At 55.3% G+C, this 17,500-nt stretch overlaps 4 protein-coding genes across 4 annotated transcripts in view; 1 reads left to right on the top strand and 3 right to left on the bottom strand.

Moving 5' to 3' along the window:
• Positions 1-2,416, bottom strand: part of PTSG_08852 (uncharacterized protein) — a gene marked incomplete at its 5' end in the record, with an annotated part of 4,730 nt that extends 2,314 nt beyond the window's left edge. Inside the window, 8 exons of the mRNA XM_004990182.1 lie at positions 1-134; positions 335-373; positions 559-625; positions 944-962; positions 1,149-1,265; positions 1,462-1,576; positions 1,983-2,145; positions 2,337-2,416. The exon at positions 1-134 is cut by the window's left edge and continues 470 nt beyond it. Of these exons, the coding sequence (XP_004990239.1) occupies positions 1-134; positions 335-373; positions 559-625; positions 944-962; positions 1,149-1,265; positions 1,462-1,576; positions 1,983-2,145; positions 2,337-2,416 (734 nt within the window). The remainder of the gene's footprint in view (positions 135-334; positions 374-558; positions 626-943; positions 963-1,148; positions 1,266-1,461; positions 1,577-1,982; positions 2,146-2,336) is intronic.
• A 279-nt stretch (positions 2,417-2,695) lies between these two features.
• PTSG_08851 (uncharacterized protein) lies at positions 2,696-12,352 on the bottom strand. Its single transcript, XM_004990181.1, has 24 exons — positions 12,072-12,352; positions 11,688-11,799; positions 11,366-11,448; positions 11,046-11,138; positions 10,869-10,908; positions 10,393-10,527; positions 10,103-10,205; positions 9,778-9,827; positions 9,406-9,506; positions 9,119-9,189; positions 8,741-8,833; positions 8,426-8,504; positions 7,754-7,894; positions 7,330-7,437; positions 6,801-7,059; positions 6,351-6,521; positions 5,934-6,037; positions 5,090-5,654; positions 4,845-4,924; positions 4,486-4,635; positions 3,786-4,226; positions 3,504-3,579; positions 3,271-3,365; positions 2,696-2,954 (listed from the first exon to the last, which is right to left on the bottom strand). Exons 1-24 carry the CDS (start codon positions 12,165-12,167, stop codon positions 2,730-2,732), a joined length of 3,471 nt encoding a protein of 1,156 aa, XP_004990238.1. The 5' UTR covers positions 12,168-12,352; the 3' UTR covers positions 2,696-2,729.
• A 39-nt stretch (positions 12,353-12,391) lies between these two features.
• Positions 12,392-14,390, top strand: PTSG_08850 (uncharacterized protein). The gene is made up of 5 exons (XM_004990180.1): positions 12,392-12,656; positions 12,964-13,057; positions 13,156-13,203; positions 13,499-13,566; positions 13,804-14,390. The coding sequence occupies exons 1-5, from the start codon at positions 12,499-12,501 to the stop codon at positions 13,979-13,981; spliced, it is 546 nt and encodes a 181-aa protein (XP_004990237.1). The 5' UTR covers positions 12,392-12,498; the 3' UTR covers positions 13,982-14,390.
• Positions 14,391-14,770: 380 nt separating this feature from the next.
• The window catches only part of PTSG_08849 (uncharacterized protein), a gene marked incomplete at both ends in the record, with an annotated part of 3,138 nt that continues 408 nt past the window's right edge, over positions 14,771-17,500 (bottom strand). The window contains 2 exons of the mRNA XM_004990179.1: positions 14,771-15,126; positions 15,622-17,500. The exon at positions 15,622-17,500 is cut by the window's right edge and continues 408 nt beyond it. Coding sequence (XP_004990236.1) covers positions 14,771-15,126; positions 15,622-17,500 — 2,235 coding nt within the window. The remainder of the gene's footprint in view (positions 15,127-15,621) is intronic.

The following is a 17,500-nucleotide window of genomic DNA, read 5'->3' as shown; positions in this document are numbered from 1 at the left end:
CCCGAGGAGAAGGAGGACCGCCGCTCAATCTCCTCCTCCGTAGGATCCGCCATGTTTCCGGGCAAAATGTCCTGCACGTGCTCGCTCAGGCTCAGCTGCTCTGCCGTCACCACAAGCTTCCGCAGATCCTCAACCTGGACGCAACGTGTGTGTGTGTGTGTTGTGTGTGTGTTTGTGTGAGCGTGTGTGTGTGTGTTTGTGTGTGTGTGAGTGAGTGTGTGTGTGTGTGAGCGTGTGTGTGTCTATGTGTGTGCGTGTGCTTGTGAGGCACAAGTGCAGTGCATTTGTCCTGTGTCGTGTGTTGATGCCCTGTCCATTGCATGTGCAAGCCCACCTGTCGTTTCAAGCCAGAGTTTTCCTCTCGCAACTTGTCCTGTTCATAAGAAAATCGACAGTGGAGACGTCAGCAGGTCGGGGCGTCGCACTTCATCAGCACACACACACACACATGTACACATGCACACATGCACACATACACGTGCACACACATGTACACGGACAGTCAGAACGCATGCATGTCACGCACATGAACACACACGGGGGCACATGCATGCGCACCAGCTCTGCGAGTGCGTCCTTGAGGTCCTGCGACTGCGCAGCCGCATCCGGGGACGACCTCGACCGCCTGGTATGTGCGCGTATGTGTGTGTATGCGTGTGTGTGTGTATGCGCGTATGTGTGTGTGAGTGTGTGTGTGTGTGTGTGTGTGTGTGTGATGGGATGATGTGAAGAAACAGAGCGTGGTTGAATGTGTAAGTGCGTGAAGGTGAGAAGGATGGGAATGCATCAGGGGATGTGGCAGTGAATGGCAGCGCAAAGCATGACAGGAGGACAACGAGCAAGCTGGTTGCGTGATGAATGTGTGTTGTTGGGTTCTCTGAAGCAGCACTAGTGTTGCACAGGCAAACAGACACTACTTCAAGGCACAGCACAGGTGCCTTACCGTTGTGTTCTTCTTCCATCTGCACCCCGAGAATGTCGTGCAGTGGGAGAAGGGGGGGGGTGGTCAGAGTATGTGTGAGTCGTAGCAAGTGCACGGCCAAACAAGCACATACATAACGCAAGCACACTGTACACAGACACGCACGCGCACTGCAAACACACACGCTGCGCGCGCGCACACACACACACACACACACACCACGAACCTGTGCTGTGGGTGTCGCTGAGGGCGCGCACGACCTGTGTTGGTCGAGCAAAGATGCCGTGACCCTTGGCGCACGTGAAGTAGCGCTTGCCTCTGAACATCCCGTCATGCTTGCCAACTGCATGCATGCCACCATTCACACAAATCGTCAAGGGTCATTTCAAGCAAGACAATCAAAAGAGTTGACGGGAGGATGAATATGGCATGTGTTGTTGCATCTGATGATGGCTGTAGCCAACCAAGGTGTTTGCATGCAGCCGCGTATGTGGCATTCAGCCGTGCAGTTTGAGGCAGTGACCGCGGTTGAGCCTCACCTGGATCTTTCAGTTCTACGCCAACCCATTCGCCAGTTGAGTACTCTGTTTCTCCGATGAAGCGAACTGTCCCGACGTACTGCTTTTTCACAACCACCTTGCACCCAATCTCCAACTGCATAATGGTGATTTACGCATGGAAGCGTGAGCATACACGCGGCAGAGAATCGAGGCGAACGGCAGAAGAGGGCGTGATTGTCACACAAAGTCCCAGTTCACACAAGAGCCGCAGCGCACTCACTCACTCACTCACACACGCGCACACGCACATGCACACAAACAAACACACACGCACACACACGAACGCGCGCACACACGAGCACACGCACACGAGCACACACACACACGAGCACGCACACGAACGCACACACACACACGAGCACACGCACACGAGCACACACACACGAGCACACACACGAACGCACACACACACGAGCACACACACACGAGCACACACACACGAGCACACACACACGAGCACACACACACACACGAGCACACACACACACACACACACACACCTCGGGTCGTTTTGTGAAGCGACTTGGAAGGGCAAAGATGCCGTAGCCGGGCTTGCACTTGAAATACCTCTTCCCGCCAGCGCAACCATCGTTCTTGCCAACCTGATCCTGCAGCTCAACGCCAACCCAAACCTTTGGCGAGGAGCCGACCTTGCCAAAGTACCTTCAGGGCATGATCACATACAATCACACAACAACATGAGCGTTCCAACACACACACACACACACATGTACTCGAGTCGCCGTGGCGTCTACAAGCGACACGCACATTCACATTCACATGCACATACACCACCACCACCACCACCAACAACAACAACAACAACGACAACAACAACGACAACAGCAACGCACCGGACGATAGCGGGATACTTCCTGTCGAACATGACACGGTCGCCCGGCTGCAACCGGGTCGTGCCGTTGGTTAGGATCATTTCCGCCTTCGCTGCCAAGCAAGACCTTTCCTTTTGTCCTGCGTGATGATGATCGCCTCCTCCTCCTCCTCCTCCTTCTCCTCCTTGCTCGCCCACTCCGCTCTGCTGTCCCCTCTCGCTCACACCGAGTCGCTGCTGCTGATGATTGCTGTGACGGTCGTCGTCGTGGTGGCACTTTGCCACTTCACTTATCTTCCTTCTTCGTTTGTTGTGGGGAGAGAAACAGCCAAAGAATTTTTTTTTCTTCTTGGCTTGCTTGCTTGGGGGTTGGTTGTGTAGACTGAATTCAGTTTAATCCACGATACGACTTAATTCAGTTTTCATGTTGAGGCGTTCTGGCGTGGCTGCCACTGGCGAGTCGTCTGTTGTGGTTCCTCTTCTTCATCTGCTTGATGTGCCGCTTCTTCTGTCGCTTCTTGTCCGGCACGACCGCCTTGCCCTCCTTCTGTGCAACCACCATGGCGTTGAACTTGCTCTTCAGGTCCGTTGGCGCCTGTTTCGGGCCCCGCACCTTCTTCACGCGGCCACGGTCCATTTCCTTAAGATGGAAGTGCAAGGGGGCATCAATGCACGACAACCATGAATGCGGCATTCGCTCAAGAAATAACGCATACGTGCACAAAACCGCACCCGTACAAATACACAATGTGCAATCCACACACACACACACACACACACACACACACATAAAGCGCAAACACGCACAAACACACACACACACAGCACAAACGCACACAAACACACACACACACACACATAAAGCGCAAACACATAAAGCGCAAACGCACACAAACACACACACATGAAGCGCAAACACACAAACACACATAACGCATGCATACATGCAGTCGCACCTCATCAAAGGCCTCGCGATCACGCTCCTCTTTGCTCTTGTGTGGCTTTGGAAGCGGTGCAAGTGCACTACTATGTGTGTCATCCCACGTCGTAACTGGTGACACGACCACGCAAGGCAAAGGGAGTAAGGATCAGCAACCAACAATACCGTCGAGCGCAGTAGTCGTGTCGGCACACAAACACCCAACAAACACACACACACACACAAACACAAACACACACACAAACACACCTGCTTCACTGGCGTCCGCCTGTTTTGGATCAACAGCTGTACGGCGTTTGCCGTCCCACAATGCCTTCTTCTTGCTCTGATTCAACACACAACGTTTACGCACACACACACACACACACATGAGGCCGAGCGAACAAACAGCGTGCAAGTCAGCAATACACCAGTTGAACCTCTGAAACAAACAACCAAAAATATGTCCCCGGTGCACACACGCACACACACACATGCACATTCACACACATGTACACACACACACACACACACACGCGCGCGCTCCCTGACCTTGACAATTTGTTCTGTTGTGCCACGGTCCACATTCCACGCCACCACGTCCACATCCTGCTGCGCTGCCGTGGTTGCGCCAGCCTCGTCGGCATCAGACCCCTCACTGTCACTGTCACTGTCACTGTTACTGTCACTGTCGCTGGCGCCCTCGCCACGGTGCATCTCGTCCTCTTCCTCGTCATCGTCCTCAAAAGAGATGTTGGCGGCGTCATCGTCCTCGCTGTCGCTGTCAGCTGCGTAGGAGCGGTGAGCAGCAGCGCCGTTCATCTGCATCGGGCCGGGTGCATGGCCGCCATCTGGTGCCGCCACATCACCCTCCTCGCCGCTGGACGATGCGCCGTCACCGTCTCCTTCCTCCTCTTCATCACTGCTGCCGGCACCTTGCTTCTCATCATCATCCTCCTCAGCACCATCACTGCCGTAGAGCTCCTCAAGCATCTGCCCGACCAACAACGACATCGCGAAGCACAGACAAGGTATGACAAGATGCACACATGCACGCATCGCCAATGAGAAATGGTGCAGCGATACTAACATTGGCAGCAGCACATGCCCACGTGCATCGAAGCACAGCAACAACTGTAACAACAACTTAAACAACAACTTAAACAACAACAACAACAACTTAAACAACAACAACTTAAACAACAACAACAACACCACCACCACCGCCACCGCCACTGCGGTTGCACGGTACCTTGTAGACGTTGTTGGAGACGGCGGCGGCAATGCTGCGATGAAGCTGCACAGGCAGCTCCTCCAGCTCAAGCAAAAACTCGTCATCATCATCGTCGTCATCACCACCGTTGCTGCTGGTGAGCGCAGCGCGTTCATCCTCGCTCAGCGCCTACGGAACACATCCGGGCAGACAAGATGGGTGCGTGTGGTGCACGTTGGATGAGGGCGTGAGGACCACAAAGAGTATTCGATGCGCAACGCAGGCGCATACAAGGGGTTAGTGAATGCACATGGAAGCAACCAAGCACACGCACACGCACACGCACACGCACACGCACACACAAAACGAATGTGGTGCACAGGTCCGCCTCTGCACACCTCAAGAACCGCAGCGGTGGCTTGTGTCAGGTGATGGTACAGTTCAGCATTCACGCACGCCAGCACACGCGCTCGCACATCTGCAGCCAAAATGAATAAATCGATGCATGGTGAGCATTGACGTGCATGCACGTGTCAACAGTTCAGCACGTGCTTTAGATTGTTGATGGATCAATGCCCATCGCCACATGACACACCACACTATGCCACACACACACACACACACACACAGAGCATGGCGTCACCTTTTGAGACGCGCTGCAGAATGTCGATGACTGTGTTGTCCAGCACGGCGCGATGGTGATCCTCGATATCGCCTGAACCAATCGGCAGCGACACATCCCCCTCACCCCCATCATCATTATCGCTCGACGCTGCTGTTGCTGCTGTCGCGACTGGTGCTACAACTGCTTGCTTCGCCTGCTTCTTCTCAACTTTCGTTTTTCCCTCTCCGTCTTCCGCCACCCCTGCGTGTTCGCGCTCTTGCCGGGCGTGGTCGGCCTGCTCCTTAAACAGCGACTCAAGCTCCTCCATGCTCACTGCACCAATGGCATCCTCATCATCATCATCATCATCATCATCAGCACCCGTCGCCATGCGCGAGCGCCGTGAGGGCACAAACTCCTCGTCATCGCTGTCGTCCTCGCTGTCCAGGCTTCCTCCCTGCGCTTGCAGCTGCTGCAGCTCAACCATCGCCTTGGCTCGCTTCGACGGCAGCTCCCCGTCATTGTCGTCGCCACCTCTGCCTTCGTCGTCGACGTCGTCGTCGTCGTTCGTTACGCGCCACCCGCTGATGGTAGCGTAGCGATCCTGGGCACAGTCAACACGCGGGTGGCACGGCACGGCAGGATGAGGTGAGGCATACATAGGGCTCTCACATACAATGAGCACGCACAAGCGTTCTATACCCACCCCAGCCAGCGCCACCAGGCACAACTGGTGGCCATCACGCAGCACCGTCACAACCCTTAACTATTTTCGCCTCCGCCACACATATTCACCACCGCCACCGCCACCGCCACCACCACCACCACCACCACCACCACCACCACTCTCCATCCATCCATCCATCCATCCGTCCGTTCATACCCATCGCTCGCGGCGGTATGCGGGTCGCCAGGGGCGGGGAGGGTTGAGCTGCACCGTCCACATGCACCGCTCGTCTGTCGTCGTGATCACAGGGTCATACGTCGCTGTAGACGAGAAAAGACAATGCCGACGCACGAGGTGATGTGAGGAAGAAGAAAAAGGAGGAGGAGGAGGAGGAGGAGGAGGTGGTGGTGGTGGTGGTGGTGTAACAGAGGTGGGGGAGGTGTTATAGCGGATGGGGAGACAAGAGTGTGAAGGTGAGCAGCGTGGACAGGTCAGTCAAGGCCTCAGCACTGCAGCAGTGCACTTGTATGTGATGGCATCGCCTCAAAAACAAAACCAAAAACCAAAGGCACACCCGCGGCCGCATCACAGGAACAACAGAAAAACGCAAACCATCAAGCAATTCAAACTCACGGTTGCGGTCCATGAAGCCCTCGCTGCTGCTGGTGCTGCTGGTGCTGTCGCTGCGAGCAATGCCGCCGTTGGGAACAGCACGCTGTGGTGGTGCAAACGGTAACTCCTCCCCGACGTCTTCCTCCTCTGACGACGATGATGATGATGATCCATCCTCTTCTGACTCAGAGTCTGTGCACAGCAGGGGAAGTGTGAACGACCAAAAAATAACCAATCGTGACGCATGTGCGTAAATGCGTGCACGGGTGCATGTGAACATGTGTGTGCTTGTGTGTGTGTGTATATGCTTGTGTGCTTGTGTGCTTGTATGTGTGTGTGTGCGTGTGTGTGTGTGTGTGTGTGTGTGTGTGTGTGTGTGTGTGTGTGCGTGGGTAATCACTTCTTCTAGCCCCTGCTACAGCTTGTTATGTGCAGCTCAACCACAATACACAAGACGCCAATTGCACCCACCTGAGGAAGCAACAGCTGCCGCGACGCCGTCCATGAGCGAACTCGCACTGCCAGCCGCTGGCTTCTCCGCTTTCTTCTTCTTCTGTTGCTGTTGTTGCTGTTGCTGTTCCACACCTTGCATGGCAGCCGCCTGTGCTGGCTTGTCCTTGCTTGCATCCGCTTGACCCTGCTTCGTTATCTGCTGCTGCTGCTGCTGCTGCTGGTTTGTGTCTGCGGGTGACGCCTTCTGCTTCGCCGCTGCTTTGGCGGGCACCTCAGCCTGGTGGTGGCCAGGGCAAACGGCAGTCAGCGCACAGAACACAACAAGCACACAAGCACACAACAAACACACACAACACACATAAGCACACAAAAACACGCAAAACAAACAAAACGCAAAGTACTCAAACGCGCGCACACATACACACGTGCTGCTTTCAACCTCCACACATTCACGCACACATGCACATGTTCACACATGCACACATTTGCACACACATACACACAAACACACACACACATGTACATGCGCGCACACGTCCATGCACACCTTCGGCTGTGGGCAGTAGGCGGTAGGTGGCGGCTTGTTGTCTGTGCGCGTGTAAAACAGCATATACGCAGCCTGATTGAGCACCTCGTTCTCCTTTGAAAAGCGGACCTGCAAACCAGTGGCATCGCAAACAGGTTGTGATTTGTTGGGAATGGGCGTGAGAGATGATGAGAACGGAGAGAATGGAATCAAGGCCAGAGGGCAACGTGTATCCGTTCAAGGATATGCAGTGCACACGCACGCACAAATGCAAAACGCACTTGCACGACCGCACGAGCATATACAACACACACACACAAGCGCGCGCGCACAACACTGTACATGCATACACACCCACACACATCCTAACCCTTACCCTTACCCTCCGCTCCACCCCACTCCACCCCCTCATGCTCGCAGCATTGCGTCACGCCAATCTACTCACGTCGTCGTCGTCAGCACAGTACCACATGCCGTTTGCAGCGCGCACGTAGGCGATGTAGTGTCCCGAGGAGAGCGTGGCCCCCAGGTGCACCAGCACACCGTACAGCTCGTACCGGCACGCCCCACGCGAGATGCGGGACCGCTGAGGCAGTGCCAGCAAAGAATACAGAAGGAATTTTCGTGGGTGATGGGGGTGGTAGGTGGTGGTAGGTGCGTGAGCGGTGCGTTGTGCGTGCGTGGTGTGGTGTGTTGGGTGCAACAACGAGGAAATAAAGAGTGCTGGCACAGGTCAGACAAACTGGCACACACACACACACACACACACACACACACACACTCGCACTCACACACACACATTCGCACTCACACTCGCACTCACACTCGCACACACACACACAGTCGCACTCACACTCGCACTCACACTCGCACACACACACACAGTCGCACTCACACACACACACAATCGCACTCACACTCGCACACGTATGCACAAGTGCAGACGCACACACAATCGCACTCACACTCGCACACGTATGCACAAGTGCAGACGCACACACAATCGCACTCACACTCGCACACGTATGCACAAGTGCAGACGCACACACAATCGCACTCACACTCGCACACGTATGCACAAGTGCAGACGCCAGCGCAAGCAGGTGCAGCGACTCACAATGGAGCGGGAGAGGAACTCGTGGACGTTCAGTTGCATCGGATACGAAACCTTGTGTCGCAGCTTCGACCCAAAGTGGCTGCAGCACAACACAGGAAAAGGCACGCAGGATTGTACACGAACACGGGCATGTAAGCAAACATGCAAACACAGCTGCATTGCATTCTCGTCCATTGGTCCCATTCATTCTTCGGACAATCGTACACTTGGCCATCACCACCACAACTCCACGTCAACAATCACAGACGCTTCAACTACCGTCACCGCAGGAGCCCCTCGAACAACCACCATCGCCATCATCATCGTTCCTGCAACCTCATGAAGCTGAAGCGCTTGAGTTGGATACAGAGGACGTTTGGCAGGCGGTGGATGGTCAGCTGCTTGGTCGCTGGCACTTTGTTCTTGCACCTAGCATGCACACACCACAGAGTGGACGACAGAGTATGGCAGACAGTTCACACACACACGCACACACACAGTGTCGAGGGAGAGGGTGAGAGTGGGGGTGGTGTCAGTCAGGAGGATCACACAGCAAGGTTGGATACAGCTGCAGCACATTGGACTTGCGTGCACAAAAGATCCTCATGTGCGAATGCAAACACACACACGCGCACACACACACACACGCGCGCGCACACACACGCGCGCGCGCACACACAAACACAGACCAACTGCAAACAGCTGCGAATTTACCCGCTGCAGCTGTAGGAGTTTGTTTTGAAGAGCAGCTCTTTGGTCACAAACTGCTGCAGCGCTCGCGTCAACTGCAGAAAGAACAGGGGTAACAACCGTCAGCACCATTTGAACACAGCAACGCCCGAGTCATATGCAAACATTAACACACATACACATGTACACACATTCACACATTCACACATGCACATGTACAATCACGCACATACGCACACATAGACACACACACAGACACACACACACGCACATGCACATGCACATGCACATGCACATGCAAAGGTGTGTACCGAGTTTGCGGCCTTGATGTCGATGCTGAGATCGAAAAACGATTCAAAGGTGTTTGAGCAGTGCTTGCACCGCACACACTGGATCTGAGAGCGGAGGTACCCTGGTCACAACACGCACACACGTGCACACGTACGCATCAGGCGCAGATGTCGCGTCAAATGTAATGTCAGGTGTTCGCCCAGTCACACGTGCATGTACACTCACACTCACACACATGCCACGCACGCACACACACACACACATGCCACGCACGCACACACGCACACACACACACACGCCACGCACGCACATCATGTTCACGATGACCACCATCATCAGCAGCACCACCACCACCAGGACTTGAGTCGCTCGTGCGCGTTGTGTGCACTCACCGCCAAAGATGTGGTGGAGGACAGTTGTTTCTTGCACACGCAGGTCAAGGCTGAGATGCGAAGCGGGGGGGGGGGTGTTGGACAGGGCGGCGGTGATAATGGTGATGACGTGTTGGTGTTCACAAGGAAATGATGAGCCAAAGTTCGCCAGGGCATCAAACGCAAGCGCCTATTCCCCCAATTGCAGGAGCTGCGCATGCCTCGCCCTGTCTCCCACACACACACACACACACACACACACACACACACACACACACACACACACACACACACACACACACACACACGCACACACACACATGCACACACCATCCATCACGCTCACTTCTTGTAGTCGCCGAGCAGGGCCGTCTGCATGGCGTCGAGGAGGCAGATGAAGAACTCGTGTGCATCCTGCTGCTGGTAATGCCGGAACGCCTTGTTGATCTCTGCAACCACGCACGCATGTGATGAAAGTAGAGAGGCATGTGTGCACGCATTTGTGATCTCGTGCAACAGCTGTCTCGGCTTGCATTCGTGCATGCGCAATTACACACACTCACACGCACGAACGCATGCGCACGCACACATGCACGCACGCATGCATGCACACGCACACGCGCTTCTGCAGCGTACGTCTGAGGTGGTTGATGATTCCCTTTGGGAGCACGGTGCGCTTTGGGCTAGTGAGGGAGCGGTGCACGTGCAGCTCAACAAGCTTCATCGCATCAAACCCGGGCTGCGGCGTGTGTGTGCGCTGGTACTGCCCAGCTGCAACACACAAGAATGAAACACGTGTGTGTATACGTTTGTACGCATGTGAGACAGTGAGAGACGGTGTGTGTGTGTGAATGTGTGTGCGTGTGTGTGTGTGTGTGTGTGTGTGTGTGTGTGTGTGTGTGTGTGTGTGTGTGTGTGTGTGTGTGTGTGTGCATGATGGAAAACGGGGGATGAGTATGTGTGTTGCCACAACGTGAACGAACAAGGTGAGATGCAAGAGAGAAGAAAAAAGCCAACGCTGCGGCAGTGGAGCGGCAGTGGTGACTCGTTGACCATGAATACTCGAGCAAAGATCGACAAAGCAAAGGACATGGCAAGCAAGGTGTGCTTACACAGGCAGAAGTTGGCCAGAGCTGGGGTGTACGCGAGACACTGATGTGAGAGAACAGAGCGTTGCGTGTCGACGTGAGTTTCGGGGCAGAGCAGGTTGTGCAAGGAGACCAAGTGCAGACATGCCAAGTGCGACGGCGAGCGTTGCAGTGCACAACAAAGCCGGGGTATGGGTGCACCTGGAGCGTGGCATTGAGGAAGCACGTGTTGCCGAGGTTGCCAAGACCGGCGCCCATGGGCCGCGGCTTCTTCCATGTCACGCGGAGGGTGTTCTGTCGATTCAGCGAAGAGTTACAGTGAGCAGGCGCCATGGCCAGCACAGTCAAGACGCAACCACACATACACACATGTGGCATGCACAGGCTCACAAACACACACACACATGTACACTTATGACATGCATACACTCACACACATCGACACACATATAGTGACGCTTGCGTGTGTGTGTGAATATTGTCACGTCTCCTTGTGATGCGCTAGCACAAGCAATGCTGACCTGGTTGAAGAGCTGGCGCTTTGCCTCGACAAAGCCATCTTTGTCACGAAGGTGCACGTGGGAAGCACCTGCCGATCCGTTCTCTGCAGGTACGAACAACCGGGATGGCATTGCACACGTCCATCATAAGTCATGAGCCATGATGGAGACATGCAAGCAAAGCCATGATGGAGACAGGAAAAAACCCAGGCGGCATCCACATATTCACGCGTACACACACACACACACACACACACACACACACACACACACACACACACACACACACACACACACACACACACACACACACACAAATGTTCCGTTCCATGGGTCGACATACCTGGACGTTTCACTGACAGGGTTCCGGTGAGGCCGCCGGTTGCTGCTTTGAGATCCTGTGCAGGCTCAAACTGGATGCGCTTGTTCCACACGTTATCGTGTGCGCGAATGTTCTACAAGTGGGGGGAGAGAGAGAGAGAGAGGACAGAGAGAGAGAGACACACACACACACACAGAGAGAGAGACAGAGAGAGACAGAGAGAGAGATGGATGCAACCGGGCAACGACAAGCATGTTGAGCAGAACGGTGGCACTTGAAATGCAGATCGTACCCACCACAGCACCCACCACAGCACACATCACACACCACACACCACAGCACCCACGCACAGCACCCACGCACAACCAGCGGGGCAGCCAGGAGGTAGCTCACTGGCACACTGACCGCGTCAATCATCGCGGTCACATCCCTCTTGGGACCATGATGTTTGTTGTGCTTGTTGTGCTTGTTGTGCTTGAACTTGTTCCTGTTCTTCCCCATGGCTTACGGTTGATGGGCAATGGGGGGGGGGGGCAGGATCAAACGGTGCAGGAGAAGAGAAGGATCCAAGGAGTGCTGGGGAAGTGGACGCGATGGAAGCGAAAGAGGTCTGGTTGGTGGGTGAAGGTGTGTGTTTGCAGGCGAACAACGTGCTTTCCCCCTCGCTTCCCTTCCTTCTCTCTCACAGCAAAAAGGCAGCTTTGACTTTGCTTGTGGAAGCCAAAGGCAAACTTGCGTGTGGTGGTGACCTAGGAATAGGCCGGCCCATACGGTGCATTTGAAAGCACCTCCAACCAACCCAACAGCAAGCAAGCAAGCAACAAGGAAGACAATGCAAATGAAGTGCACTGCAGTGCTGGCTGCCCTCCTGCTTGTGGGCTGTGTGGGACACATGGCCGTGGGTATGCAGCTACTGGTGGATCCAAAGAACCCTCTGCGCGCTACAGGCAACGGCACCGCCTTTGACATCAGCTCCGTCCTCAAGTACCCGTACGTTGTTGTTGTGGTCGCAGCTCTTGCGTTTGTGTCTGTGTGTGTGTGTGTCTGTGTCTGTGTGTCTGTGTGCCTGTGTATGAGTGTGTATCTATGCGTGTGTATCTATGTGTCTGTGTGTGTGTGTGTGCCTGTGTGTGAGTGTGTATCTATGCGTGTGTATGTGTGAGTGTGTATCTGTGTGTGTGTTCTCTGTCTCTCTCCCTCGACGTACCAGTTCAGCTGCTGATGCTCACGCACGCAGTCGTTTCGTGTGTGACCACTCACTTGCTTGTTTGCTTGCGTTTGTGCGTGGATCATGCAGTGCGTTGACGACGGGGCCTGGTTTCAACCCGCCCATCTACAAGTACCACTTTGACCCCCACGGCCTTGACTGTGACAACCAGGGCAAAGCAGTGGTGCGTACATGCCTTGTGTCATGTTTGTTACTTGCCTTGCATTCCAGAGTTCTCTGTGTTCGTCCTCACCACTGTTGACCACACTTGCGTGCGCGTAGGTGTGCCAAGATGCCGATTTCCCTCGCAACTGCGGCCACCCAGATTCTGTAAGCAGTGTGTGTGTGTGTGTGTGTGTGTGTGTGTGTGTGTGTGTGTGTGTGTGTGTGTGTGTGTGTGTGTGTGTGTGTGTGTGTGTGTGTGTGTGTGTGTGTGTGGGAAAGACGCTGGGAGAGACACAGATGGTGGGAAAGACGCTGGGAGAGACACAGCGAGCGTGAGACGGACAGTAGGGCAGACTGTGCATGTGTGTGTGTGCGTGTTTGCATCCCTTGCCTCCCAGCCATCAGCGTTGTGCTTAGTTTGAGTTGTGTGTGCTTGAATCAATCAAATTCAACAACGCAGGCCATCTGGATGCTGCACCAGATGTCGCCTCTTAAGCTCACCATCCTCTATGTGAACGGCTTCAACTGGTTGGCTGTTCCTTCTTGCACTTCATGCCTGATGGCGCCTTGCTGCACGTGTGTTGCATTCACCACATTCACCCTCTCACCTCGCACACACACACACACACACACACACTCTCTCTCTCTCTCTCTCTCTCTCTCTCTCACACACACACACACACACACACACACTCACTCACTCACTCACACACACACACACACACTCACTCACTCACTCACACACACACACACACACGTGTGCAGGCGCGCCACGAACATGACGTTTGTGGAAGACCCCAAGCAAACCAAGACGCAGTTCAACTTTGTGTCTGAAAGCCCATACCTGCAGTACAACTTTGTTGTCAGCGGATCGGATGTGGGCAAGATCATGCACCACCTCGATGACGCTCATCTCCGTCACAACGCCACAAACGTCTATTGAAGGCAACTCTCGCCCACCGTGGCTGTGACGCGTTGGTGATGTCGGAATGACACGTTACACGCGTGCGTGTGCACCGCTCACAGCACTCCTCCTGTTGCCCCTCCTTGCTTTACCACACGTTGAAATGTGACATGCGCGCTCTGCGCGTGCTCACCTGCAGTTCTTCCCCGCGCCCCTCGCAGGCCAACGTTACGCTGCCTGCCTGCTTGCTTACTTGGCGCCTTTCCCCTTCTTGTTATCTTCCCTCATCCCTTCCCGATTATCTGCTTCATCCGCTCCCCCCTCTTTCTCGCCTCTTTGTTTGCTTCCACATCCCCCCCCCCCCCGACGACCACCACACTAAACGCACTGACTGGCCTGACGTGATGTGACGTGCGCTGGGCGAAGGAAGAAACGAATGCATATTGCCTTGTGTACTCATTAGAGACAACTTGGTGCAGTAACAGGCAACAGCATGACGCAGCAGCAGTGTCAGGCGGGAGGATATGTAACGTAACCAGCAACAGAGCACGGGCGACGGAAAAGAGATATGGGGGAGGGGTGGAGGAATTGAATGTGGCAGCAAGAAGCACACAAAAGAAGGAGCATTGACGGCAGAGGGGTGACGAGGCAGAGAGAGCGGGGGGGGGGAGAGACAGACAGAGAGACAGACAGAGAGACAGAGACAGACAGAGAGGGGTGGGGGGAGGGGGGAGGGTCACGCACACAGCACACACACACACACACATGCACACACACACACACACACATGCACACACACACACATACATGCACACGCACACGACATGCTCAAGAGCAAATGAGGCCGGCTGGAATGCAGCGATAGTCCTGGAACACCACATCAAACCGACAGGTGTCGGTGTGGTTGCAGCAGTTGCCCCATTCTTGCACCGTGCTTGGGATGCACGTTTGTGAGCACGCCTTGGCCACGCAATCGCTCCCGGGCCCAGTGGCCATTTGTGTGTGTAGCACCAGCTTCGCAGTGACAGGCGCCGCCGTGGTGGCAACTGCCGTCACCAGCACCGTCGCCGCCAGTGCCATCAGCACAGCAATCGCAACACACCGCCACTGCATCTCTAGCTTGCTTTTGCTTCTTGCTTCTTGCTGCTTTGCTTGTTTCTTTGCTTCTTCCTCCAGAAAAAAAACTGCCCAGTGCCAGTGGAACAACACCGCGCACGGCCGAAGGACCGTTAAACAAAAGCAAACAACCTCCTCCTCCCCCCCCCCCCCCAAAAAAAAAAAAAACCTAACACGCCTCAACCCTTCAACCTGCTGCAAAAGTGCAAACATGCTTGCTCTCTTCTGATTGCAAGGATTCCTACTCAGCCAATTCAGCAGCTTTGTTCCTTTGTTCCTTCCATCTACCTCCTGTGCCCTGTGCCCTGTGCCCAAGAACAGGCCTTTACTCTTTTGACTTCTTTGACTGACAAGCAAGTGAAGAGAACATGGCTTGAACGCACACGCCTCATACAAAGAACAACAACACAGGCAAGAAAGCAACACACCACAGCACGCCACTTTCACTTTCACTTTCACTTTCACTTTCACCCTCTCATCCACTCTCGCTTTCAACTCCCTGACTCCGTCTGTGTCCTGCATTTTGAACGGTGCCGGTTGGCTCGCCCAGGGCGCAGCCTAACCCGCTGCTTCTCGGCTCCTTGCCGTGTGCTGTCCGCCAGCATCTTGGCTATCGTGCTGCTGCTGCTGCGGCTGCTGCGGCAACTCGCTCAGCACCGGCACTTGGCCCTCCTTGGTTCGCGTGTTGACGAGGCAGTTGCTGAGGTTGAGGTCCCGCACACCCTTCACGTCGCCGAGAACCACATGGAGGTTGATCATCGTCAGCGTCTCCAAGTTGATGCCAAGGCGGGACGACACATCCCACACACCGCCGAAAGCGCCGCCAAACAGCAAGGCGGCTTGGCTGCCGAGTAGCTTCATGCACGAGGAGTCCGTGTTGTGCACATGTAGATGGCTTGGCGTCCACACGCTGTGGGACAGGGGCTCGAGCATGGCTGCAGGGGCCTCCAGCTCCACACGCACTGCCTGCGGCATGTACGCCGGGCCCGTTGCCTCGTAATCCTTGGCAACAAACACCTCCACGTGGGGCATGGTCTCCAGCCAACTGGCGCCAGGCAGGTTGCGCAGTGTGAGCTTACGCAGGCTGGACCGGAGCTCCGTGATGCCCTTGACGGGCCATTTTGCAGTAAAACCACGCGCCTCCAGGGTTGTCGTGCCACCAAGGTGAGCCATGTTGGACAAGCTCAACTCAGGCACGCCGGCAATGGGCCTGAAGTCTGTCACGGCGGTGTTGTTCAGCACCACGGAAACACCAACGCACATGGTGGGCAGGCCTTCAAACTGCGGGCAGTTGGCGACGTGAAGCCGCTGCAGGCGTGGTCCAGCCTCAAGCCTCTTGAGGTGTGGGCAGTTGCGGAACACCAGCTGTGTTGCAGCGTGGAACTTTGGAATCACGGCATCCTGCTTCAAGTCCTCAACGTGAAGGCTGGTCACCCACGTCAGTGAGGTGAGCCGAGTGACGAAGGAGCAATCGAGAAGCTGCACGTGATGGGCGTGGCACAACCCCTGCAACGTGTTGTCGTTGACGGGCGAGCGGAAGATCATCGACACCGTGCTCCCGCCGCCGTCTGCGTGCACGTGTGCTTCGCGCAGCTGGGCGAGGGTGCTGGCAACGCCGGTGAGCGCGTGGGTGGCGATCGGCGGCTGCGGGCAGTCGTGGAGGATCAGTGTGCGGACCCGCTTGAAGTCTGCAATGCGCTGGAGGCGCGGAGATTGCATCACGTGCACGCTGTCGATGCTGTGCAGCCCCTTGAGCTGCTCGCACTGGCTGAGGTACAGGAAGAGGCTTGACACATGGCACAGGCTGTGCACGCATGTGGCCGCCGTTCTCACAGTGAGGCTAGCCAGAGGCGGCAGATTCAGCACACCCGTCCGCTGTTCCAGCAGGGACACCAGCGCAGCTAGAGTGTGCTCATCAAAGGGGGCCTCCAGAGACACGAGGTTGCACACTGCCACGTTGCACAGTGCTTCAGTCGTGTCGACGTCGCACAAGATTGCCGAGATTTGACAAGCAGATGCGCTTCTCAAAGCGGCAGCGTTGGCCATCACCGCGCGCTGCTGTCGGGCTGGCACGACGACGGGTGAAGTAGTGGCTGATGTTCTCGTATGGGCAGAGGGGGCATCGTGCTGCGCCTGTGCGACGCTGCTGCTGCTGCTGCTGTTGTGGTCACCAGCTGACGATAAGGGGGGCAGATCGACTGTTGTTGCGCCACGATCAATGGTGTTTGGGCTTGTTGAAGGATGACCCTGCTGTTGCTGTTGCTGTAGCTGTTGCTGTAGCTGTTGTCGTTGCTGCTGCTGTTGCTGTTGTCGTTGCTGTTGCCGTTGCTGCTGCTGTTGCTGTTGGTCTGCCTCTTCAACAAAGTGGAGGCGATGCGCGCGAAGGTGTGTCGATTCAATCTGGTACACGCTGCCCTTGAGGTACAGGTTCACGGTGGTGGC

The sequence above is a fragment of the Salpingoeca rosetta genome (assembly GCF_000188695.1).
Source record: "Salpingoeca rosetta unplaced genomic scaffold supercont1.25, whole genome shotgun sequence".
Lineage (NCBI taxonomy): Eukaryota > Choanoflagellata > Craspedida > Salpingoecidae > Salpingoeca > Salpingoeca rosetta.
This window is presented reverse-complemented; position numbering and strand designations above follow the sequence as displayed.